Source organism: Entelurus aequoreus, linkage group LG24, assembly GCF_033978785.1.
Source record: "Entelurus aequoreus isolate RoL-2023_Sb linkage group LG24, RoL_Eaeq_v1.1, whole genome shotgun sequence".
Lineage (NCBI taxonomy): Eukaryota > Metazoa > Chordata > Actinopteri > Syngnathiformes > Syngnathidae > Entelurus > Entelurus aequoreus.
This window is the reverse complement of record NC_084754.1, coordinates 22,702,812-22,729,284: the sequence shown is the minus strand read 5'-3', so window position 1 is coordinate 22,729,284 and position 26,473 is coordinate 22,702,812. Positions and strand designations below refer to the sequence as shown.

General features: G+C 39.8%; 1 protein-coding gene across 2 annotated transcripts; it reads right to left on the bottom strand.

Moving 5' to 3' along the window:
* Nucleotides 1–2,601: 2,601 nt before the first annotated feature.
* On the bottom strand, nucleotides 2,602–24,583 carry LOC133641579 (SUMO-activating enzyme subunit 2-like). 2 transcript variants are annotated; one of them, XM_062035396.1, is made up of 17 exons: nucleotides 24,322–24,583; nucleotides 18,439–18,522; nucleotides 18,234–18,304; nucleotides 16,753–16,817; nucleotides 16,570–16,670; nucleotides 16,328–16,449; nucleotides 13,687–13,754; nucleotides 13,448–13,569; nucleotides 12,363–12,462; nucleotides 12,047–12,198; nucleotides 9,119–9,212; nucleotides 8,928–9,040; nucleotides 6,724–6,879; nucleotides 6,387–6,483; nucleotides 6,050–6,155; nucleotides 5,816–5,958; nucleotides 2,602–3,654 (listed from the first exon to the last, which is right to left on the bottom strand). In XM_062035396.1, the coding sequence occupies exons 1-17, from the start codon at nucleotides 24,460–24,462 to the stop codon at nucleotides 3,455–3,457; spliced, it is 1,935 nt and encodes a 644-aa protein (XP_061891380.1). In that variant the 5' UTR covers nucleotides 24,463–24,583; the 3' UTR covers nucleotides 2,602–3,454. The 2 variants fall into 2 exon arrangements, with proteins under 2 accessions (XP_061891380.1, XP_061891379.1); XM_062035395.1 differs by having other exon boundaries at nucleotides 2,603–3,663; nucleotides 24,322–24,582.
* Between the last annotated feature and the right edge of the window lie 1,890 nt (nucleotides 24,584–26,473).

The window sequence follows — 26,473 nt, the reverse complement described above, 5'->3', positions numbered from 1 at the left end:
AGCGGGAGAATCCCGGTATTCAGCGCCTCTCCCGACAACCTCCCTTCTCCCGACAAACTCCCGGTATTCAGCCGAAGCTGGAGGCCACGCCCCCTCCAGCTCAATGTGGACCTGAGTGGGGACAGCCGTTCTTACGTCCGCTTGCCCAGCAGCTTGCCTGCCCAATGACGTCATAACATCTATGGCTTTTAGAGAGTAGAGTGCACAACAAGCAGAGAGAGTTCTTGGTTTCTTATGTGGGTTTATTGTTAGGCAGTTTCATTAACGTCCTCCCAACACAACAACAGCAGTCACTTTAGTCTACTGTAAAGCAGTTCGTCTGCTGTAAACAGCAATGTTGTGACACTCTTAAACAGGACAATACTGCCACCTACCGGATAGACTGTGCAGAACACTGAAATTCAAGTATGTCTTTTATTTATATGTATAATAAAATAAAAATAAAATATATATATAGCTAGAATTCACTGAAAGTCAAGTATTTCATACATATATATATATATATATATATATATATATATATATATATATATATATATATATATATATATATATATATATATATATATATATATATATATATATATATGTGTGTGAAATACTTGATTTGGTGAATTCTAGCTGTAAATATACTCTCCTCTTAACCACGCCCTTGGCCACGCCCCAACCACGCCCCCCTGGGTCAGAAAAGCACATCCTGACCATAAAAGGAGATGTTCGTGTGTAAGTGTCCGGAAAACAACTGCTTTAAGTCATAACTTAAATGTTGGCGTCTAGACAGGTAGTCTCTTCTCAAGGATATGGTTATCACTTTTGCATTCCGAAGTCCCAATTAGGGCCTCTTTCCTACGAGAACATGCGAATATCAAACTAAATGGCCTTATCTTATGTGCTCAAACTGAAATACCACTATTTACTTAAACTTGGTGGTTTGCTTTCTCCAAAGTGAATATAAACATTCACCATATGTAAAACATAATATGAGTTCATTCACTTCACTACAATTCACACTGGCCAGTTAAGTTAAAGTACCAATGATTGGTACTAGTTGTGGTGAAATTATCCTCTGCATTTGACCCATCACCCTTGATCACCCCTTTGGAGGTGAGAGGAGCAGTGAGCAGCAGCTGCGCCCGGGAATCATTTTGGTGATTTAACCCCCAATTCCGAACCTTGATGCTGAGTGTCAAGCAAGGAGGTAATGGGTCCCATTTTTATAGTCTTTGGTATGATTCGGCTGGGGTTTGAACTCACAACCTACCGATCTCAGGGCGGACACTCTAACCACGAGGAGTGGGTGGCGCCATTGGTGAAAAGGTGACTAAAGGGTGTTATTTCATGTCTATCTGTATTTAGAAGGTTGTAAACATGTTTTTTTTTGCACTAGCTACGAAAATGTTTGATTTATAAATAATGATTCCTACTTTTTGGAAATTCATTTGTGGCAGTTATGTTTCGACCAATTGTGACCTTTAACAGAAAGCAAAGTTGTGTTTTGTTCAGGTAGATTGATTGCCCAAATTGTATTGCTTTTAGTATCTTAAATGAACAAAATATAAGTGGCCCACGCATCCTTCAATTTTCCTGTATACGGCCCTTCCTAAAAAAGGTTTGGGCACCCCTGCTCTATAGATAGGCGTTGACAAAAAAAATGCAAAGACACTGTTTAATCATCTGCATCAGCGGTGTCAAACAGCTGGCCCGCGGGCCGGATCAGGCCCACAAAAATGTTTAGCCAGCGAAGAAATGAGTCTGCTTTTTTTTTTTTTTTAAAGAAGCTGCTGTTCTAAATGTGCCCACTGGATGTCACCATAGCCATTCTGTTACGCAAGCAAGTAGTTTATACCCGCAAATGTACACAGTAAAGCATGGCTGAGCCTCTTCCCCCTCGACCCAAGTGAAACAAAACCTGCTGTTTTACATCTTCTTTGGCACCCTCATTTTCCCAAAATGTCCGTCAAAAAGGGAAAAGTGGACGCAGAGTGTAACTCAACCCTCTTGAATGGTTTTTACCCCCATTTGTAGAGTTAGCACAGGATTTATATGTGTAAATGATGATTTGATACCTAAATTAGTTTTATTTTTAGCTTTATTTATTTTGTTCAATCCTAAATAGGACTTAGATTTTATGGCTTTGAAGATACAGAGACAAAGTCTGTTCATTGTGTTGTGTTTATTTTTCTCTCTGCATTTTTAACTAACTTGACATGCTTCATCAAGAGAATTATTTGTGATATGTACATTTTCAAAATGTGCTTGTTCTATTTTTGGCCAAAGTAACACAAAGAAAACAATCCGAAATAGTCTTTATTTTTAAGTTATTATGCCATGATTTTAAGAGTCCAGCCTACATTGGAATATATTTTCCTCCATGCAGCCCCTGAGCTAAAAAAAGAGTTTGACACCCCTGATCTACCTGGTTAAAGATCCTTTTAAAATGCTTTTGTTTTTAAGTGTATAGATATAACAATGTAATAAGATAGTATTATTCAATATCATTTCATAAAATTAATTTTTTCAATATCATTTTTGTAAAAGGAAACAATGTATGAAGCTGAGGCAAAATAAAGTTAAGACAAAACAAAAAATGCTTATTTATTGGTCCAGAAAGGCTTTAAAGGCCTTTGCAACATATCTGATCACAAATACAGTACTATATTGGTCACAGGGGAGGACCGCCCATCTGCACTGCTTAGTTGGAAAGGGATCACTTCACATGAGGCTAAGAATATCATATGAAACCTTTGAAACAATCTAGACTTATAAACAATCACTGAGCTTGTATTACTAAAACCACAGGCAGTTTTTAGGTATTCACTTTAGTCCTGTTGTAATACCTGATGAGTTAAAAACACAAAAGGAGGAAGCCTTACAGATGGTATCTTTATGACAGCAGCCCTACATGTTAGACGTACAGAGCGTAGGTATTTAGCACATAATACATTCATGGCACACACTCTGCTATACCAATGCAGGACAGAGACAAAGCCAATGAGTTCCACTGAGAAAGGCAGGCATCTGCCAGACATACGAGTCTGTTTTTGGTCAAATTCATCAATCAAACATTACATAACAAGGAAATGTTTTGATTTAATTATTTTTATGTAAATTGGCAAAGCATACATGGGGATGTATGCTTTGCCCGGGGGGGCTTAAGTATGAGAAGTACAGCAAACATAATACAAAAAGCCTTTGTTTATACCCTCAAGCAATTCATTTCAAAGATACTAGAAGTGGACAATAACAAAACAGTTGAGTATTTTCAAATGTCAACTATATTTACATGTGATTAGGGCAGGGGAGTATGAAAGTAGGAGTACAACTGGCTGTGGGATCAGCACAAAACAACCTTGAACAGTTAACAGTTCTTCAGAAAAGTTACGTTTGTCTGTCGTCATACAAAATGGCAAGTTTTCAAATAGTTCTCGATGCTACCAGAAAACCAGCGGTGGGGTTAGTCCAAAGCAATGATGTCATCGTCGTCGTCAGTGGGAGCCGCTGCATCACCTGACACATCTGTCCGTTGGCGCTTGGTAGAAGCCTCGCCCGTTTCCGCATCGGGATGCTTTCTCTTGGTGCTGCTTGTTACTGATGCGGAGCTGGACGGTGCTTCGACCTCGTTGTCAGAGTCCACAATCATAACGTCATCGTTATCTGCCAGGACTGAAAATTGTCAGACAAGAATATTAAAATGTTAAAGTTTAAAAACAAAGTACAAGCTATCTGTAAAACATCAGGTCGCAACTGATTTCAAGACAGTATGGTGTGTGCTTGGTGTATATGTATAAATCGATGCGTTAAATGCACAAGTCTCGTGAAATGCATTTAAGCTAAAATTCATATTACCGTACATAGAAATGTAACCAACAGTGCCAATATTAAGTTTAGTGCAGTGTTTCCCAACTTTTATCAAACCGAAGGCATATATAAAGTTGTGTTGCTATTTTATATTATTCTGTTGTGGCATTTGTATCTGTTGTGGCTTTTGCAATCATGCTGTAGCTGAAAGTTGTTGTGTTGAAATTTATGATATTGTCTTGTAGCGTTTGCATTTGTTGTGACCTTTCTTTGCAATCCTGGTTTTGATGACTGAATGTGTCGGGCAGACAGACTTGAATAACATTAAAGTCCTTATCATTAAAGTGCTAAACTTGATGTAAAGTCTGCCATTCTTTAATCCAATGTTTTATTTTTCTAGTATTGATAAAATGTATATATTGCCTTTTAAAACGATGTTGGATCGATACTATGCTCCGGAAGGCCAACTTGCCAAGCAGAGATGTAGTTGAATCTTAGGAGTATAAATCAATATATTGAAATATCTATTAATTGTTACACCCCTAAAAATTATAACATACAATATAGTAAATAAATGTATAAATCGATTTATAATGAAATTGTAGCCCCTGAATCGTAATCAATCGAATCTTAAAGAGCCTAAAGATTTCCATTTTTCTTCAACAAAAGTTTGCAAAACATGCATACCAAGGTGTAATAGGAATAACACACACCTCACACACTGTCGTTATAAAGTTCACCAACAAAAAAGCACAATGGCATTACTGAGGCAGTGAGTCAAGCTGAAAGGAACAAAAGTCTTAAATACGAGCTGGGAATGACTCCATACAGACCACCTCCTCTCCCGAGTTCAGTTGAAAACTTGGGAAACAAAACATTTTTGCAGCAAATTCCTAAAAAAAACCCTGATTGTTCCTGTTGTATATAGGAACTTGGACCACTATAAACACATTGGCAGATTCTTGCACTGAACTTTTAACTTTGCTAGCAAACATAAAACACTGGGATCCAAAAGTTTGATTTACATAACTGAGGTGTTTTTTAAGGCACCTCTTTAAGTCCTCTCCTTTATGAAAGTTCCACATTTATCCGTAATGTAATTTATTTAACCAAGTTGTTGTTGTAACTCGTTTACTTCAGATGCAGTCATTTGTTAAAATTCTTTAGTAGTGTTCCTCCAGGTTAAATTTTACGCCCTTTCCTCTCTTCATCTTCAACATTTGGGTTATTTAATTGGTGGCCTGGGAGTTCAGTTAAAAAAATGTGTGAGAGACTCACATTTTTGCAGCAGGTTCTTAAAAACACTAGAGATGATCCTTGACTACCTATTTTGCAGAAGGTCTTTAAAAACAGCAGAGCGCTCTTGTAAGTGACAAAAATAAAAGGACCAAAATTAGATGTCTACTGTAGAGGACACTGGTTTTCCGGAAGAAACAAATTAGGAATAATACTAAAAGGGAGAAGTCCCGTCCTTTGCTTTCGGGAAATGTAGCCCATAAAACAATGTAGTTGAATATCCCTGGTCTAGATCAGTGAGCATCTGACAAAACGCAACGATGACATCACCAAGAAGACACGTAAGCTGAGGAAGCAGACTACATTTAGGTCACTGAGCACCAACTGAAAACCTACACCAAGAACAGGCAGGTGACGAAGTACTTATTGTCAAAGTCGTCAAAGAACTTGACAAATACCAAAGATGACATCATCTCGACGACAGGGAAATAAAAGACACCTCACAAAGACTTGCTGCATCTGAAGTCAACAATAAAAACTCTGCAGAAGTAACATATATAATGACTGATTCTACAATATTAATACATAACATTCATTGACTGTTAGCAATAAGTGATTACTTATTCATTCTAACACATTCCGTTCTTTTATTCAGCTATTTTTTTACCCATCTGGCTTGTATATTTGCCTCTAAACCATTGCAATATGCCTTCTCTGGAACAATCCTGTATTGTTGACATTTGCTGTGTGAGAGACATGAAAAAAAAGACAAAAGGTTTACCTTTGGAGGAAGTGGATGGCTGGGCAGAATCCTTGTTGCCATTGGTGATGCTGTTGACCTCCTCCTTGTTACTCTGGGGCTGTGGTGCTTTGTCTGGAGCTTCACCAACTACTTCAAACTCGACATCCCTCTCTAATTCTTCACTGCCATGGAAGCCAAACACAAAAATATTCAGTGTTATGTATGGAGATGCACAAAAAACAGCAGAAAAAAGTGAGGTGCCAGGTGACATACGTGTGCAAGACGTTAATGAGGAGTGAGTAGTCTTGGAGGAAGTCATCCGATTGTAGTCGACTGCCATTTCGAAGTCCAAAGTCAGAAAGAAACTTGCTGTTGTTGGCTTTTAAGGGAGACAAAAAAGCGATCAACTGTCACAGTAGATATAAATGTGAATGCAGGCATGGTTTGTCTGAATCATCCAACTGAAATATGTACCAAATGGTTCAAGTAAAAAAAAATCTTCAAACACAAGGTGATCATTTCGTATAACCTTTTAAGACAACAACATCATGTTATGTATAGTGGCTATTACAGTAGTTTCCCTTTGAGATTGATGATCATTCTTCTGTACCTTCTGTCTCTCCCTCCTCTGAGGAGATGAGGATGGTTCCTTTTCCATCTTCTATCTGAACATCTGGAGCTACCATGCCAAATCTCTCCTTTAATATCTGGATAAGGACAAGAAATAAAATCATAAACAAGATAGAATAGTACATATCTTCCCTTTCAGTGGGTATTTTAAGGAGATAAGAGTGGGACAACTCAACCCCCCACCCACCAAAAAAGCTGGTACAAAGAAGAACATTAATAATAATAATGTCAGGAGGAATTAGTTGAGCTCATTGACATAAATGTCACTAGATTAGCAATCAATAGGCATGAGGGTCTTGACAATCTTATCATATCACCTTGTCCTGCAAAGAGAGCACCGTTGTTTTGTGGACATTGACTTTGACGGTAACTTCAGGCTTGCTGGCACACACATAACAATTGGCCACGGGTGGGTCAAGGACACACGGAACAAGCAACTTCTTCCTGAGGTTAGGGCACTTGTTTAGGAAGATCTGGAGAGGAGACAAACCAACGTGAAAGATCAATGATCAGTCCTCTTATTTGTGAACAGAGAAAGAAGCTTAATAAAAAAATGTTGCCTATTGTTCACAATTATGAGACATGACGATGGATGTTATTTTTTCTACATTCTAAATATTAAATAAAGGCAATCAAAAGAGACTATGGAAGCCACTCCATTCCGCCTATAAAGCCCTTAAAAAACCATCCAAACACCTCCATTAAGGTTTTATATGCATGTAATGTAGTGACAGGCACCTTTATAACAACATGTAATAACGCATCACAACGTTTGCCTTTTTTTCTTCATCACTGATTAACACTCATTCCAGACTTCATAAGAGCCAACAAACATAATAAAACCATTTACTCTACAAGGTCTGCTGTCATTAGCATGCCGACTGCCAGAATGGTCATATATTCCCATTTAGATGAAGAATGTATAAATGTTTTATTTCAATCTAGACTTTTCTGCCTGTCACGAGACATCCCACTAAAGAAAAACAGTGATGTGTACCTAACACACATTAAAATCTAAAAATAAGCAGAAAACTCACTATCCATGCCACCAAGGGACGCACTGAATTTTCCCCATAATAATCAATACTTTGTGTACAACTCCTGTTAAAAAAAATCATAGTAACAAGCAAAAGAAACCTTGTTGTCAGCAGACTACACAAGCGTTGTTTAAACCCTCTGAGCAGACACAATGGCCTGTAGTATCGCAACATGCTAGTTTAGCCGCTATCAAATCAACTAGCCACTCATCGCAGATTTTATTTCAACAATTAAAGATACAGATGCTACCGTATTTTTTTAAAATAAAAGTCGCAGTTTTTCTCATAGTTTGGCCGGGGGTGCGACTTATACTCAGGAGCGACTTATTTGTGAAATTATTAACATATTACCGTAAAATATCAAATAATATTATTTAGCTCATTCACGTGAGACTAGACGTATAAGATTTCATGGGATTTAGCGATTAGGAGTGAGAGATTGTTTGGTAAACGTATAGCATGTTCTATATGTTATAGTTATTTGAATGACTCTTACCATAATATGTTACGTTAACATTCCAGGCACGTTCTCAGTTGGCTATTTATGTGTCATATAACGTACACTTATTCAGCCTGTTGTTCCCTATTCTTTATTTATTTTAAATTGCCTTTCAAATGTCTATTCTTGGTGTTGGGTTTTATCAAATAAATTTCCCCAAAAAATGCGACTTATACTCCAGTGCGACTTATATGTTTTTTTCCTTCTTTATTATGCATTTTCGGCCGGTGCGACTTATACTCCGGAGCGACTTATACTCCGAAAAATACGGTACTGCTTGATGCTGCTTATTGGTGTCAAAGCTTTTTTAAGGTTTAAAAGGATGTGCTGTAATGTAATGTAATGTATGTGGGCTCTGTACCGAGGATGTCGTTGTGGCTTGTACAGCCCTTTGAGACACTTGTGATTTAGGGCTATATAAATAAACATTGATTGATTGATTGATTGATTGATAATGTATCAACAACATAGTCCGTTGGAATTGACGAAAAAACCTTTGATTGGCAGTCGCTATTTTACTATGCTCAGATGGCGTTTGTGCATACATGCTGCTTCCGACAAGATAGTAAGCAGGGAAGGAAGAACGCATAAATACCACAGAGGAAAATGATAAAACCTATTGCTGGTCAGCTGACTGTTTCAGCTGTATTTTCTGCTCCCACTGCTACTGATCAGGCTAGCAATAGTACCTCAACATCGCCTGTATGTACTTCTGTCTCCTCCTTTACTGCACCTAATTACAGAATAAGTGCCACTAACCCTCTACATCTTCCTCCCAAAAAAGCTAACTTTCTTCAAGCAGTGGCTCATCACTACATACAAATGGCTGAATCAGATTTGACTATGAAAATATTTAATCAAAGACTGCCCTACATTTTACAATAGCTAGAACTGGATACAGTTAAAAAGCTATCCAAGCTCTAAATCTATGCGCAAAAGGAAAGTTCAAACGTCTTACGCATAATTGGTAAAGTGATCAACTAACCGTGCGGCAGGATTCGATTTCTCCTGCCAGAATCTTGAGGCCCTCCAGTACAATTAGTCCAGCGATGACTGCATTGGTAGTTGCGATAGCTGGGATGATGTTGCCTGCCATGGCTGATGTGACAAATACAGAAATAACATATTTTCCCCTTTTACTGACATATTTCAAAAACTGTGGCACAACCAACTTACATTTGACATCAAAGAGACTCTTCATGTTCATGCTGAAAATGTGCATCCTTAAGTTGGCAGCTGCAGTAACAAAATCCATAGCAGGAGGATCGTCCTGACAAGACAAGCAAAGGCTTAATTAACATCAGTCAATCAAAACAGCACAAAATATCCCACATTGGGTTAAGTTGGCTCAATAAGGTGCACATAGAGTAGATTAATTAAATCCAAAAAGTCACAATCCAATAAAAAAAGGCCCTTTCTGTGCTATTATATGGAGATTTGATTTTGTGCAATGAGACCAACTAGAAATAAATGGTCATAGAACAAGGTTCTACAAACATTTCCTGCACTTTTTCATTTTTATTCTGGAGGCACATAGTTATTTGGAATGCCACATGTTGACGACAGCCTTCAATGTGGACCACAGTTCAGCCAAGAGTTCCATAATGGCGCCGGTGCCGATGTAAACGCCAATAACCAGATCAGGGGAAAAAATTGCTATTTCAGTAGCTTAATTTATTTCAGTGCTTAATGAATGCAGACTCAGCCACCTGAAACAAGTGTTTGAAGGTGATATTGTGCAAGTCTTGTGAGTAATGTAGCCTACTGACAGAGACACACAGGGTCTAATGCTATTTTCAAACGTTATTGTTGACCTTAACACACAAACAGCTAGGGATGTCCAGATACAACTTTTTCACTTCCGATACGATACCGATAATGTAGCCTTGAGTATTGGCCGATACCGATATCAATACAATACGATATAGGCACGAATCATACATATATTTATTCCTTATTTTGTTGTGTGGAATGTTAGAAAAGGCTTGTAAAGTGATGTTACTGTTACTGATGTTGTAGTGTTAAAACAGAAAACAATAGTCAGCAAGAGTAGGTATAGGAAAAACTGACCCATTTATTATTAACCAATTGGTTACATACATTTTAACCTTCAACATAAGAGTTTATCTTAACAAATCCAATAAATACAAAATGTTATATTTAAAATGCAAAATAGCCACTAATACCAACATAATTATACAATTGAATAGAATAAATTAAAAATAAATTAGAAGACCCTGAAAAATAACCTAAATAAATCCAATTAAAAAAAAAAAAAGTTTTAAAGTGCAAACAATTCAAGTTCACTTCAGTTATTTTTTTACTGTCAGCATATGTTGGAAACAACTGTGGGCAGGGACAAAAACAACACAATATTGTCCACTGTCCAACTGCTCTAAGTTAAGAGTTCACAGCTCCAGTTTCACTGACTGACTGTGCCCAAAACAATGTAGTAATTACTCTTAGTCATCACTGAAGAATAGTGTAAACACAATAAACATATCACTCTAATAACAAGAGCATAAAACAAATAATAATCAGTCAGTGCTGACTACCCTTACTACTCCTCCTCCTCCTCCACTATCTGCAGTCCGAGAATAATGTGGAGATTTTTTTTAAGAAGATAAGCATTTCGGCATGCTGTGCGGCAATACACTTTTTAACCTCTTCGTGTATCTGGGGTATAGTTTTGTCTACAATGTAGTGGCGGCTAGAAATAATGTAGCGAGGTTCGAGGTGCTCCATTAAGCGTTTAAACCCGACATTACTCCCCACCGACAGGGGCTGGTCATCAAGCACAATAAACTGGGCTATCTTTTCTGTTATGGCCATTGCCTTTTTGCTGTCCCGTGGTAGTTTGTCACGTCTTGCAAAGCTTTCGGCCAGCGTGGGTTCCTGAAGCGAGCCAGAGGTTTGTTGCTTCGCCTTGCTGCTCTCGCGAAAATCCTCATGTTCTTTTTTGTGGTGTTTTTTCAAATGTGTGATGAGGTTGCTTGTATTGAACCTTCCCGGTTCTGTCCCTCCACGGGACACTTGCTCCTAACAAATGTTGCATTTAGCGGCAACGTCTTTGTCCAAGTTTACGTTAAAATACTTCCACACAGCCGACATCACTACACTTTGCTGCAAGCACACGCGTTGTCGTTGTTGTGACCACGTGGGCTGTGCATGCTGGATCAGAGACGCTCTTCTTCGGCGGCCGGCACCAACGTTAATTAAGGGGCATTGCCGCTACCTACTGTGTTGGAGTGTGATCAAACCAGAGTCACCTATTATAGACGTGCTGCAGCGGAAAATGGACAGCTTATATCGGAGCGCTTATATCGGAGTTTTTAGATTCAGTCCGATAAAATCCGATATTCACTTTTTTGGCTAATATCGGACTGATTTCCGATATCAATATCGGATCGGGACATCCCTACAAACAGCAGTCCTTAGGTCCAACAGTAGCCAACACAGCAACCCTAAGCATTATGCACCACTTACAGTCATGGCGAACAAGGTGCATTCACTAACCCCAGAATTTTGAACATCAACATTACAACACAGGCAGGTCCTTGTTGTTTTGTAGTCTCTGGGTTCTGTATTGCTGGAATAAATATGCCAATTTGTTGTGATTTGTATTTCATATTGTAGAATGCATTACTTAGTTAAAATTATTGATGTGTTTAAATCACTTTTCGGTTCAACTTGCGCGTCATAAAATTAAATATAAATAAAAAAGCATTGACAACATGTGTATGTTTTCCAATTTGTAGGTACTGGCTCATGTATGGTTCCTTTCAAAAGTACCCATTTAGGTCCTGTAACAGAATGTAACTCCCTAATCCTGACAGATACATTTGAACCATTTGCTCCCCTTGATGCAGTTAATGATGTGTTGACTGTGACTGACTGAAGATGTAACAGAGGATTTTTATTTAAAAGCAGTCAAATCTAAATCAGTGGACTTTACATGGGTTTAAATACTGACACTTGGGTTTGCGTAAAATAATGTATAACATGATGAACATTAATGTAAGTAGACAAGAATGTGTTTAATGTCCAAGGAACTAGACTATTATTTCCACAATCCTTTTTGTAAGAGGTTTAGAAATGTGTTACCTTGTCCCAAACGAGCTCTGCACCATCCCCTTTCTCATCCAACAGCGAGTGGAGAGTATCCACACTTTCTTGGAAGAGCTTGCAGTAGCCCCAAACCCCAAGAACCTGCTGGTCTTTTAAACCCGAACCTGTTGAATCCTCCTTAGGACACACTACAACAAATAATAGCCAGAGTCACTCAAACACAAAATATAAGCAAAGCAAATACCGTAATAATAAAAAGGAATAGACCTGGTTATTGTGTTATTTGCCAACGGCCAACAAATGGTAACACACCATCACCAGCACTATTTTGGTGTGTCCACAATAAACATACCAGTGTTCTTCAGCTGCTGCCAGTCCAGGGGTGTAGGAGCCTTCCTCTTTTTCCACAGCTTGTCCATAGTTAATAAGTACATGATGTCATCTTTGAAAAGCTGCAAAACACAGGCCACGTAATTGTCACATTGTGTCACCATATTTGGAAAGCACGACTTCACTTGACATGGAAACGTGTCCCTGTAAAAATCCCCCCAACAACATGCAGAAATTAACACGTTCAGATATAAATATAAATATATTTAATATTCACCTAACATTGCTGAAAACAACCTTTAACATGCATGGCTGTTCTGGTAGCTGTTGTATGTCATCACCGTTTCAACATCAATATAGCAAGCATAGAACCCATTTTCAGATCCGCTCATTTCGCAGCAGGCATGCACACCAGCACGAGACGGATTGACGGCCATGAACACCAATCATTTAATTTAGGTCAACTTATTGCCATTTTTTTTTTTACAAAGTTTAACTTCTAAATGAGACGTTTGCGAGAGCACCAAGGTCGCATAACAGACACACGCGGCTTACACACACATGCATCCACGGAAAAAAAGACACCCCAAACACACATGTACTCCACTCTCCATCACAGGCCTTTGAGGCTTCACCCCATGTGGTATTACCGAAAACTGAACAGCACACCGAGTGACTGGTACCTTCGGGCCTGGTGCCCGCCCCCTCATCATTTGTTGCAAGTTTCGAGTTGTAAGTCGTAATATGTAAATGTGATTTGCTATGAAGTTTTATTTTCCTCACCGTAGACTGCCACCCCCCATAGGAGCCCAGTCTGAGATCAACTTTTTTTTTTACTCATCCTCCCCCTTTGTCCACCTTCTTCCCACCTTTCATGGGGTGCGGTAAAAGGCGACCCATCAGCAGTCCTGTTCTGTTACCCTGTGCAATGTGTGGCTGCTCTTAAACTGGTTTGTGCTGAAAATGAAATTTTGTTGACAAAGACCCTTACCAAATATCCTTCCTACTATTGGTGATATATGCTAGCCGTTGGCAATGTTCTTTTTTGGTCCAAAACATTTTTAATTTTGGAGCCAGTGACCTACAGCAGCTTTAAAAGACTAGTACCTTATTGAAGATTTTGATAGGGTCATATTTGTTAGTGCGGGCCCATTGCTTAGTTGAAATGCGCATGATGCCTCCGTCCTTTTCTGCAGCCGTGGCGCGGGCTGCTGTTTCTTCCGGTTTCCCTGTATAAAGGAACACATATTCCACAAAGTGGGTTTTACTGCTTAAAATATCAAACACTGTATAAAAAAATAACTCCTTGGTAAATTTTGCAAAAAAGAAAAAAAAGATAAGCTCACATGCAGCCTCTGGGTCTGCCGTGTCAGGGGATACATCTTGATCGGCATCCTCTTCTCCAAATAACTGGCTGAAATACAATAAGGTAAGTAAGTTTCATCCATATTTTTACAATCAATTAATTGCTCTAACTTTAGCAATACAACCCATCCATCCATTTTCTACCGCTTGTCCCTTTCGGGGTCGCAGGGGGTGCTGGAGCCTATCCCAGCTGCAGTCGGGCGGAAGGCGGGGTACACCCTGGACAAGTCGCCACCTCATCACAGGACCAACAGAGATAGACAGACAACATTCACACTCACATTCACACACTAGGGCCAATTAAAGGGGTAGTGCACTTTTTAGGGAATTTTGCCTATCGTTCCCAATCATGAGAGACAAGAACTCACGTCTCTTTTTTTTAGGATTCTAGAGATGATAAAAAACATTCGCAAGAAGCGGCTAATGGGAGTCACCATTGTAGCTTTCAAAGCCCTCTACAACAACGTCAAAACCCTCCATCAACGTTTTATATACACGCTGCAAGTCTATAAACAATGTAGTAACAGACATGTTCATAAAAATATGTACCGGTAATATGGCTTCTCACTTGGCACCACCAAAATACAATCACTTGCTGAGAAATCCGTAAAGCGCTAGGGTAAGGTGTTCAGCTGCAGCCTAAAGGACGCAGCTTCCATAGAAGCGACCAACCAAGACCTGGAGACCTAGTTAGCCTAAGTGGACAAGTCTGGTCTTCCTGACAAATTCAAGGCCTGTATTTACCAGCACGGTATTCTCCCTCGGGTACTGTGACCCATTACAGTGGTAGAAGGCTTTGAGAAGAGAATCAGACGGGTTTTTTTGCACGGAATTGTAAGAGGTTATTGTTAAGTGTTCAATTTGATTTTAACATTTGTTTACATTGAGTGTTTTCCATGGTTTTGTTGACGGTTCCTTTCTGCCTTGATAGCGGAGGTGACTATATAATCAGAGAAAGGTTACATTTTAAATAAGAATGCTTACATGTAAAAGACTCCTGGTCCTTATTTTCGATATAAAAAAATTGGCGATATCGACCAATATAAAACACTTATATCGTGAAAGTTATCAGTCATATCTACCAGCCCTAATTTAAACCATGTACATTTTCAAAAGATAACTCATGATACTTTTGGAAAGGGCAGGGCGTGGTTTCATTAGCAATCTGGGAACGCCTCCACAGTTGAACATCTTGCAGATACTTAAAAAATGAATAAAAAAGGGACTGTGGAGCAAAATTTACACCAATACATCAACATAGGTAACCTTTAATTTCCCCACGAGGATGAATAAAATTGTGTTATATTTTGAGGCTCTAAACCAGACCTGGGCATTCTGCGGCCCGTGGGCCGCATCCGGCCCTTTGTGCGTCCCTGTCCGGCCCGCGTGAGGCCAATTATAAATTACAAAATACATTTTAAAAAGTATCTATGTCGAGTGTGCAATACAACGGTGCTGCTTTTGTTTTGAAAATCGTTATTTGTATTACTTCCGTGTGGACGTATGCGTGTGCGTGATTGTGAGTGAATGTGAACAGCTGCAATCATTAATTACAAAATAAAGTTGAAAAAACATCTATGTCGTGCGCGCAATACAACTGTGCTGCTTTTATTTTGAAAATTATTATTTATGGGCGTGTGTCAGTGTGTAACCTGCGAGTGAAGGTGCACATGCAGCGACAAGTGATGCACGGTTTACACCCGAGACGCTAAAAAGAGAAAAGTTGATGAAGAATGGCGTGTTTCCAACAAGACATGGACTGCCATGCAACGTTCCCTCTAAGGTGCGTGCCTGCGCAATTGCGCACTGCTCAAGCGTCTGCTGCGCGCAGCAAATATATGCCGCGCACCAAAACAAATCCCATCTGAATTCTAAACAAAATAAACATATTTATTCTATGTAATTTTGCAATGCAACTTTGAGTGACAGTGACAACAAGCGGCCCTAACGGTGTTCGTCAACACCGTTCAATTGAACACCGTTCAATTATTGTAACGTCTATCGAGATGCTTCGAGGCCAGGAATTATATTGATCACTTTATTGAGCAAACCTGTTTATATTCGGCCATAACCACACCAAAAACATAAGTAAAACACTTCTATCTCGAAAAACTAGTCATTTTCTGCCGTACAAACCAGGCCAAAACCAACTTGTCATCTGTCACCAACACGCATAGCACCAAACCACTGGTGCGTTTATGGCCACACAAAAAGTCGGACAACTCAAACATCACACAAAGTTACACTATGACTCCTCAGTCATACGTGTGCTTATTTTACTGTCATTTATTATTAATGTTAATTTATTTATATTAGTCATGGAATGCTGTTACATACACTATGTTGAAGTATTACTATTATTATTAATTATTATTATTATTATTATTTATCTTACGGTATATATCAAAAATAATATTGAGCAAAATTTAATTGAAATATTGTCGATGTGGCCCTCCAGCAGTGTTCGGGTTGCTCATGCGGCCCCCGGTAAAAATTAATTGCCCACCCCTGCTCTAAACTATTTTTATACAGTGGAAGTGGGAGCAAAATGCACTTTTGATAGTAAAGGTTGCCGACCCTTGTACAAGACAAAGTTGGAATTTTTATTTGAATTCTACTCACTTGAAGAGATATTTTGCCCAGACAATGCAGTGAATGGGCTCGGACGGAGTGTTTCTGATAGTGCAGCCGGGGAAGGTTTTTTGAGTGGGTTTAGGCTGGCATTCGTAGCACTCCGTCATTCCCTGAAGGAGTAGGAGAAATAAAACAAAGTTAAATATTATTCTAGACAAGGTACTACACTTCTAAGCTTGATGAAATTTGACAGTCAGTGGACATTTTAAGGTGGGATTGAATTTAGATACCTTCTTGATGACTGTGACCTGACCAAGGTATCCTGCTGTACCGCTCTCTATTAGAGTGATGTCAGCTGCCAAACACATCCTGTTTACATGATTACGGGCCGCTGAGGATACAGATACAAATGTTATATCTTCAGTTTTTAGAGGAGGGATATAAAAAGGTCAAACGGGTCCAGACGTGCGTACCTCTATTATCCAGAGCGTTCATCACAAGAATGAAATCTTTAAAGAACTCCACAGTGTAGTCAGGACTGTTGGGGGAATACATTGGTTTTCAATTACATCTAAATACATTTTTAGTAGGGGTGTAATGATTGATCAATATATAAATTTATTTTCCTAAATTTCAAGTATATCGATCAGTGCTCAAAAAGTTTGCCTTCCGGAAAATAGGTATCAATCCAAGATCGTTTTAAAAGGGAATCGATCGATGTTATCAACTGGAACTACATAGCATATGACACGTGCAGCTGTAGATCAAAGCAGACAATGTCCCCTGGTGCAGTCCAGAAGACCTGGTGCAGTCCAGACCTGGCAGAACCTACCCTATCAGCTGTGGCCTGTGCCAAATACTAGCAGAACGACATTTGAGATTGCTACGGACTTGAAGAAAAATAAAACGTTATCAATACAAGATAAAGGAAAATATTGGATTTAAGAACTGCAGACTTTATATGAAGTTTAGCACTTTTACTGATAGCGTTAATGAGTGTTTGCCCACTCGGGGTCGTCATCTAAACAAAAATTGCGGATAGCTATGGTGGCTGAGAAAGATCAAAACAAACGCCAATGCGACAAGGCAATATCAACAATTACCATACAAAAATGTTCAGCTCCAACACATTACAAAAGCCACAACAAAGACAAACGACAACACAATAATTCAAAGCCGCAACACAACTTTTAGCCACAATAGACGAGAATGACACAACAGGAGTGACAACGGAGCAAGTTATGGCGACCCACTGATTTCCGTAACACAACAACATGCAACTGGCAGCCAAGGAAAAGCTGTTTCATTAGAAATAGAAGAGATGGGTGAAGGAGGCTATGTAAATTAGGAAGCGAGCAAGCATCACCAACAGGGATGAGGAGACATACATGCTTCCGCACACCTAGGACACTGTCCATCATCGGTGACGCCAGGGGGAGAACAGATACTGTATGGCCAGGTTGGGAAACTTTATTTAGCAGGTAAATCTACTGTTAAAATGTTGGTTTATGTATTTTATTGAAAATTGCTTGAATGTTGAAAAAATATGAGCAGAAAAGGTTTCCTCTTGTTAATTAAACCTAAAGTGTTGGTTGCACTTTATTTAAATAAGATGCGAATGCATTGGCCATTAATTGTATTGAGTTGCTTGTTTGTATCCATAATTCATTTATACACAACTCCCTTACAAGAAATAACATAATTATAGTAAACTCCACCTGCAGTGTCCAGTATCTAGTATTTATTTCACAGTCACACTGCTAATTTTGTTGGTTTTTTTTGCTAAAAAAGTTACTGAATCAATTTCAAATCACTGAGTCATTTTGGATCGAATCGTTGTTTAACAAATTAGATCGTTACCGAATCGTATCGGCAGCCACAAATATGGAATCAATTTAATACAAATCTTTACACCCCTAACCATTACAGTGATTTATTAGAAAAAATGAATTACTTCATGATGCTGTCATGGTATGCGGTGATATTTGCAGAGGGGCAGAACTGCAAGGCGCTCTCTTTAGCCACCTGGAATAAATACATACACAACAAGAGAAGGGAAGTTACAGCGACAAACTTATGCAAGCAACTGTTAAGAGAAGGTGTAGATCTGTTTTGACTTGGAGCAGCAACTCCATCTTAAGATGTGTCTGTGAACATACCTGTGCTTTGGACTTGCCCACATGCTTCTTTTGGAAGAGGAACTGGCGATTCAGATTGCTGACATCAATTGTGTCCAAGTCAATCTGCAAAGAAATGATTGTGTGATATCATGAATCCCACACCAGTGTGTCACTGAGGTTTATGCGATCGCTATACACAAGACTATGTGAACAGGTCTATACATTCGCATATCTTATTTATATACCATTTATCAGGGGACTCAAATGCAATTTAACTGCGAGTCACTGTAGGTACAATCTGGGCTGCACAAAGTATTCACTTCAGAATACCGTTTGAATCATGTAAGTAAATTAACTAACTAGTTCTACTAGCAGCTAAAGTGATCCTGAGTTATGGTAGGCCTTAAGCAATTATTTAAATGCAAATATTAGTTTGAGATATATCATGCATGTATTAGGCTATGTCTACACTTAAACCCTTTAAAACGAATATTTATTTAGCCTAAGCCCCATTTCAGCCACACTAAACCATTGTTTTTAAGGTCCCCCTCCTCAATTTTTTACACGGGTAAATGCGCCGTGTATTTCTTGAATCTCCGGCTCTTAGCTTTGCATGGACTCACTGATCGTTTACAAAGTGAGTTCGGAGAGGAAGTGACGCCAGAAAGACAGCGCCCCACACAGGAAGTGACGCCAGAAAGAACGCGCCACAGCCAGCTTCATAATAAAGCAGTTTCGTAACTCGGAGCTAACCACTGGAAATAAGGAGGTGAGTCATCCAGACACGCTCGTGTTTCTCCTTCTTGTACATGTACAGGCGCTTGTGGAAATCACACATGAATACCTTAAGAGAAAGCGATTGCAACTATTTCGGATACAAAACTTCTCAGACGGCAAGAGAACTTTTGAATGTCCAGGTCAGCTGTGATTCTACTTAGGGAAAACCTTTGTCCATTTGTCGAAGGAGAGTCAGCGAGAATGCGAGCTCCCGTGGATGTGATAAAAAAAGGTAGCGTGTGCTTTGTATTACCTGGCCGTCGAGGGAAAACCACGGAAAGCAGAGAATGCATTTGGACTGGCAAAGCAGACGGTATCAGTTATTGTCCGCCATGTATGTCACGGACTCCACGTCTAGGTCCAGAGTATATAAAGTCACCAAAAATGAATGGACAATGAAGGTGAAGGCAAAAAGAGAGTGGAGTGTCCTGACCAGATACATAAATCCCTAGTTTGATTGATGTAAAATGTTTCTTATTACATTGTTTACATGTCTAATAAAGATTTTATTAATTTATGATGGCTCAGGTGTGATTCACTACAATAGGGCGCCACAGCACACTGGATTCCAGTTAATTGAAATACCACAACACTGGATATTGTTCAGATAAGTTAAAATTTACATTTAAAGGCCTACTGAAAGCCACTACTACCGACCACGCAGTCTGATAGTTTATATATCAATGATGAAATCTTAACATTGCAACACATGCCAATATGGTCGGGTTAACTTATAAAGTGCAATTTTAAATTTCCCGCTAAACTTCCGGTTCGAAACGCCTCTGAGGATGACGTATGCGCGTGACGTCAATCATTGAAACGGAAGTATTCGGACACCATTGAAGTCAATACGAAATAGCTCTGTTTTCATGTCATTATTCCACAGTATTCTGGACATCTGTGTTGGTGAATCTGTTGCAATTTGTTCATTGCATTATGGAGAAAGAAGCTGAGCAAGCAAAGAAGAAAGTTGTCGGTGCGAAGCTTTATTTTGCGAGGGAAGTCAGCAGCAACACGTACACAGCCGGCGCTTCTTTGTTTACATTCCCGAAAGATGCAGTCAAGATGGAAGAACTCGGATAACAGAGACTCTAACCAGGAGGACTTTTGACTTCGATACACAGACGCCTGTAGAGAACTGGGACAACACAGACTCTTACCAGGATTACTTTGATTTGGATGACAAAGACGCAGACGTGCTACCGTGAGTATGCAGCTTTGGCTTCCAAACATTTGATCGCTTGACCGTACGTGCGCGTCACGTGCTTAACTTTGTTTAAATATATAAGCTTTATGAACCTTGGGTTAGGTGAACGGTCTTTTGGGCTGAGTGATTGTGTGTGTTGATCAGGTGTTTGAATTGTATTGGCGTGTTCTATGGAGCTAGGAGCTAGCAGAGGAGCTAGCATAACAAACACGTAGGTGTTTTTATGCAGGATTAATTTGTGGCATATTAAATATAAGCCTGGTTGTGTTGTGGCTAATAGAGTATATATATGTCTTGTGTTTATTTACTGTTTTATTCATTCCCAGCTGAATACCAGGTACCGTGAGTATGCAGCTTTGGCTTCCAAACATTTGATCGCTTGACCGTACGTGCGCGTCACGTACGTAACTTTTTTTTAAAAATATATAAGCTTTATGAACCTTGGGTTAGGTGAACGGTCTTTTGGGCTGAGTGATTGTGTGTGTTGATCAGGTGTTTGAATTGTATTGGCGTGTTCTATGGAGCTAGGAGCTAGCAGAGGAGCTAGGAGCTAGCATAACAAACACGTAGGTGTTTTTATGCAGGATTCATTTGTGGCATATTAAATATAAGCCTGGTTGTGTTGTGGCTAATAGAGTATATATATGTCTTGTGTTTATTTACTGTTGTAGTCATTCCCAGCTGAATATCAGGTCACCCCCGGCTCTCACAGCATCTTCCCTATCTGAATAGCTTCAACTCCCCACTAGTCCTTCACTTACACTTTACTCATCCACAAATCTTTCATCCTCGCTCAAATTAATGGGGAAATTGTCGCTTTCTCGGTCCGAATCTCTCTCACTTCATGCGGCCATCATTGTAAACAATAGGGAACTTTGCGTATATGTTCAATTGACTACGTCACGCTACTTCCGGTAGGGGCAAGCCTTTTTCTTATCAGATACCAAAAGTTGCGATCTTTATCGTCGTTGTTCTATACTAAATCCTTTCACCAAAAATATGGCAATATCGCGAAATGATCAAGTATGACACATAGAATAGATCTGCTATCCCCGTTTAACCCTTGTATTATGTTGAAAAAAAATGACATTGATTATGTTGCGGGTCATTTTGACCCGTACTGTGTAAATGCACTCAAAACAGTCAAGAAAACAGGTTAAACCAATAACAACTTTATTTTAGGTTATATAAACATTTACAAAAGTGACATACAATACATTTTTAATTCCAACACTATATTTAAGAAATACTTTAACTTCAACTTTAACTTCATCCCAGCAAACTTCAACATTTTCAATGTGCTCCAAATTTTCTTCAACATTTTCAATGCTCTCCACATGATGGACAGAATGTTACTGTGTGCTTTCTGCAGATGTAATTCTTGCATTTCACACAAGAGGTACTTGTTTTATTGTCCTCTCGGTATTGTAAGCAGACACGTCCACAATGTTGTAGAAAATCACCAAAGGCCAACGGGCTGTCTTGCGCTGGCAGATGTATGTTACTGTGACTTTGTCCAGATTGTCAACTCCTCCTTTGGTGGAGTTATAATCCAGGATCATTTGTGGCTTCATGTCTTCTCTTGTGCTCAGAGATGCATCTGTGTGCATTGTACTCATTACAAGAACATTCTTGTTTCTCTTTGGGCAGTATGAAACAACTGTTGCTTTCTCAGTGAAAGCAAATATTGATATATAAGAATGCAGAGGTCTGTCCTGCATCTTCAGAATTTTGGAGGGAAGTTCTAGCTTTGCAGTGTATACTTGCATATTCCATGCATAGCTGGATTTTGCATCACAGGCTGCCCATATTTTGATGCCATACTTGGCGGGCTTGTTGGGCATGTACTGTCAGAAAGGACAGCGCCCCCTGAATGGAACAAGGCGCTCATCTACAGTAACATGGGGACCAGGATTGTACAACAAAGGTACATTTTCAACCCATTTATCCCACACATCTCTGATCGCAGCTGGTTTGTCTCTTTCACGTCGACCAGCTATGGTGTCGCGGTTGTCAAAGCGGATCACACGAGATATCATGTGGAATGTCTCCTAGACATTGTTGCACGAAAGATTGGCCTTCCATTTTCTTCATTCCATAGACTTGCAGTGGCTTCTCCCTTTGACCTGTACACTCCAGCTAATAACAGAACTCCAATGTAAGCATGCAAGTCAGTCTGATCCAGTGGCTTCCATTTCTCTTGAAACACACGTCTCCCCTCCAAGTTGGTCATTTCCAGTATAATCCTCTCTATTGGTGGGGATATGAAGAGCTGAAATGCTGATTGAATCTCATCAACTCGTGTGACAGCAAATCTTGTAGGACCGGGAGTCATTTTGATCACATTGGAAGATGATAGTCTGCCTCGGCTTGGGTGTGGTGATGTTGACCATTTTATATTACTGTCCTTAGATGCCCATGTCCCCTCTGTGGATGAAGATTGCTGCATTCCTTGGTTTTCATCTGTTGGAGGAACAACGGCAGACTTGTCCTCTGAATCCTCCTCATCGTAGGAAAATTGACAATCTGGATCAGCAATAACATTGTCCTCTGTCTCTGAAAAATCCTCTGTTTCTGAAATCTCTTCCTCTACATCACTATCCCAGTTAAAAATCAGTGATAAAGCCTCTTCAGATGCCATCGTTCTGGAGCTCATTTTTGGTGAGTTTGTCAAAGAGATGACATGAGAACAGTGACAAGGACAAGTGTGAGAAAGTTCCCTCTCTTCACACACCTGGCTCTGGGTCTCAGAGGCAATCAAACTACAAACAATTGTACATCAAAGTAAAAAGTACATCATAGAGACATGTTTATTTTGGATCTGAACAGCTGTTTACCCACATCAAACCGTCTGGGTCAAAATGACCCGCAACATCATCTTTGTATACAACTCTAGACAGACAATCCACCACACATCAAAGTGTCCAGATTTTACACACCAGTTCATGACCCTAGATGAGGAAAAGTCACCAAATTTCAGCAAGAAAAAGAAAGGATAACCAGTACTTTGATAAACACAAAAACTGAAATGGGTCAAATTGACCCTTAACATAATACAAGGGTTAAATTGAAAAAATTCATTTCAGTAGTCCTTTAAGAACTTGCACACAAAGCAACACTGGAGGTGACTATGACGTTTGCATTTTCCGCGCATGCGTATTAGGGCGCGTTGCGCCGGCAGGGGTGGCATTGTTGTGTGTGGACAAGGATAAGGTTAGGTCGGACTTACCCTGGATAACCTTAGCCGGTTTAGTGTAAACAGGGTTTAGGGATTATTTGAGAGTGTAATGTAGTGGTAATTATTGTTATACCTATCCTGCGTATTTTTATAAATTCGTATGAACTCAAACCCTTTGAATGCTGAAGCCATGCTGTCTGGTAAATTCACCTGACCCATCACACCACTACTACTAACGCATATTAATCCACTAAACACTTTAATGTACACATTGACATATTATAACATAACCAGTTTGTTGGAGGATTGACTTGGTAAATGTTAGAGGCGCCAAATACCGTTTTCGGCGCTCAGCGTGTGCGTATGTATAATATTGCCGTCGTGTTATTGTTTCTACGTATCTGTTTGAGTATGTTGCGTAAAGAATCATTATAAAACATGAGCATATTTCCTGGCTACACCTGAGAATTAGCCTTCGAGTGCTGCACAAAGACCTAGCATGATAGCAAGCTAGTCAGGGCTAGCCCAGATAACCCATTCAAGCACAAAGCCCGAGCATCACAGCACGCTGGTCAGCTTTAGTTCAAAGACATGATAGCCAGTCGAGTACAAAGTTATGGCATAATAACAACAAGCTAGTCAGCTCTAGCACAAAACCATAGCATGATAGCCTGTTAGCCATTGCGCCTTCTCAAACGGCGCCCGGGCTAGCGTGATAGCATGATAGCTAAAGAGGGAAACAAACGTGATTGCTACGAACCACTTCAATGTTTTTGAATCCGGTGAGGACGAGGTTCTTGAGCAGCTCACAGCCGATCCCTCCCGCTCCCACCACCAGCACCTTGCACGTCAAGAGGGAGTCAGCCAGTTCCTTTCGGAGAGCACCCACAAGTTGGACCATGTTGAGAGTGGGTCGTACCAAAGCTGCAGCCTTGTAGCGTAGCACCGGGACGCTAGTGGTTAGCTTTGTCTTCCACCACTGAAGGAGTGACGCCCCGCCCCTTACGTCTTCCTCTGCATGTTTTTATTTTTATTTGGGCTCAACAGCGCTCTCACTGGCAACGGAGCAGAACGTTTTTTTTAAGCCCCAGAAAACAAACAAACGTTGACTTTGTTTATTATTTCCAGCCATCCATTTTTTACCGCTTATCCCTTTCGGGGTCGCGGGGGGGTGCTGGAGCCTATCTCAGCTGCAATCGGGCGGAAGGTGGGGTTTTTTGATTGATTGAAACTTTTATTAGTAGATTGCACAGTGAAGTACAATTGACCACTACATGGTAACACCCGAATAAGTTTTTCAACTTGTTTAAGTCGGGGTCCACTTAAATTGATTAATGATACAGATATATACTATCAAATATATACTAACATCATAATACAGTCATCACACAAGATAATCATCAGAGTATACATTGAATTATTTACATTATTTACAATCCGGGGTGTGTGATATGGAGGGGTTGGGGGTTAGGTTTGGTTGGTATCAACACTTCAGTCATCAACAATCAGCATCAACAATTGTATCCTCAGAGAAATGGATATTGAAACAGTGTAGGACTGACTTGGTAGGATATGTATAGCAAGTAGTGGACATAGAGAGAGAGATCAGAAAGTATAAAAAAAAGTGTAAGAAAAAGTGTCTGCATTTGATTGTTTGATTGTTTACATTTGATTATTTATAATCCGAAGAGGTATTATGTGTTAGTTTAGGGTTGTAGTTGCCTGGAGGTGTTCTGTTAGTGCGGTTTTGAAGGAGGATAGATATGCCCTTTCTTTTACACTCACCTTCACACACTAGGGACCATTTAGTGTTGCCAATCAACCTATCCCCAGGTGCATGACTTTGGAGGTGGGAGGAAGCCGGAGTACCCGGAGGGAACCCACCCTGGACAAGTCGCCACGTCATCACAGGGCCAATTTTGATTGACTGATTGATTGAGACTTTTATTAGTAGATTGCACAGTGAAGTACATATTCCGTACAATTGACCACTAAATGGTAACACCAGAATAAGTTTTTCAACTTGTTTAAAGGCCTACTGAAATTAATTTTTTAAATTTAAACGGGTATAGCAGATCCATTCTATGTGTCATACTTGATCATTTCGCGATATTGCCATATTTTTGCTGAAAGGATTTAGTAGAGAACAACGACGATAAAGGTCGCAACTTTTGGTCGCTGATAATAAAAAAGCCTTGCCTATACCGGAAGTAGCGTGACGTCACCGGAGGAAGGACTCCTCACATTTTCCCATTGTTTACAATGCAGCGAGAGAGATTCGGACCGAGAAAGCGACGATTACCCCATTAATTTGAGCGAGGATGAAAGATTCGTGGATGAGGATAGTGAGAGTGAAGGACTACAGTGCAGTGCAGGACGTATCTTTTTTCGCTCTGACCGTAACTTAGGTACAAAGGTTCATTGGATTCCACACTTTCTCCTTTTTCTATTGTGGATCACGGATTTGTATTTTAAACCACCTCGGATAATATATCCTCTTGAAAATGAGAGTCGAGAACGCGAAATGGACATTCACAGTCACTTTTATCTCCACGACAATATATCGGCGAAGTTCTTTAGCTACTGAGCTAACGTGATAGCATCGGGCTCAAATGCAGATAGAAACAAAATAAATAAATCCCTGACTGGAAGGATAGACAGAAGATCAACAATACTATTAAACCATGGACATGTAAATACACGGTTAATAATTTCCAGCTTGGCGAAGCTTAACAATGCTGTTGCTAACGAGGCCATTGAAGCTAACTTAGCAACGGGACCTCACAGAGCTATGATAAAAACATTAGCGCTCCACCTACGCCAGCCAGCCCTCATCTGCTCATCAACACCCGTGCTCACCTGCGTTCCAGCGATCGACGGAAGGACGAAGGACTTCACCCGATCATCCGTGC

Bases quoted from the DNA above. Each gene is read 5' to 3' on its own strand.
- LOC133641579 (XM_062035395.1), bottom strand. From the start codon at position 24,462: ATGGTCCAACTTGTGGGTGCTCTCCGAAAGGAACTGGCTGACTCCCTC. The intron at 16,450-16,569 runs GTATCTAAATTC...CTACTCCTTCAG, and splicing joins AGGTCACAGTCATCAAGAAG to GGAATGACGGAGTGCTACGA. The intron at 6,880-8,927 runs GTTAGTTGATCA...TCTCCTCTCCAG, and splicing joins AAATCGAATCCTGCCGCACG to ATCTTCCTAAACAAGTGCCC.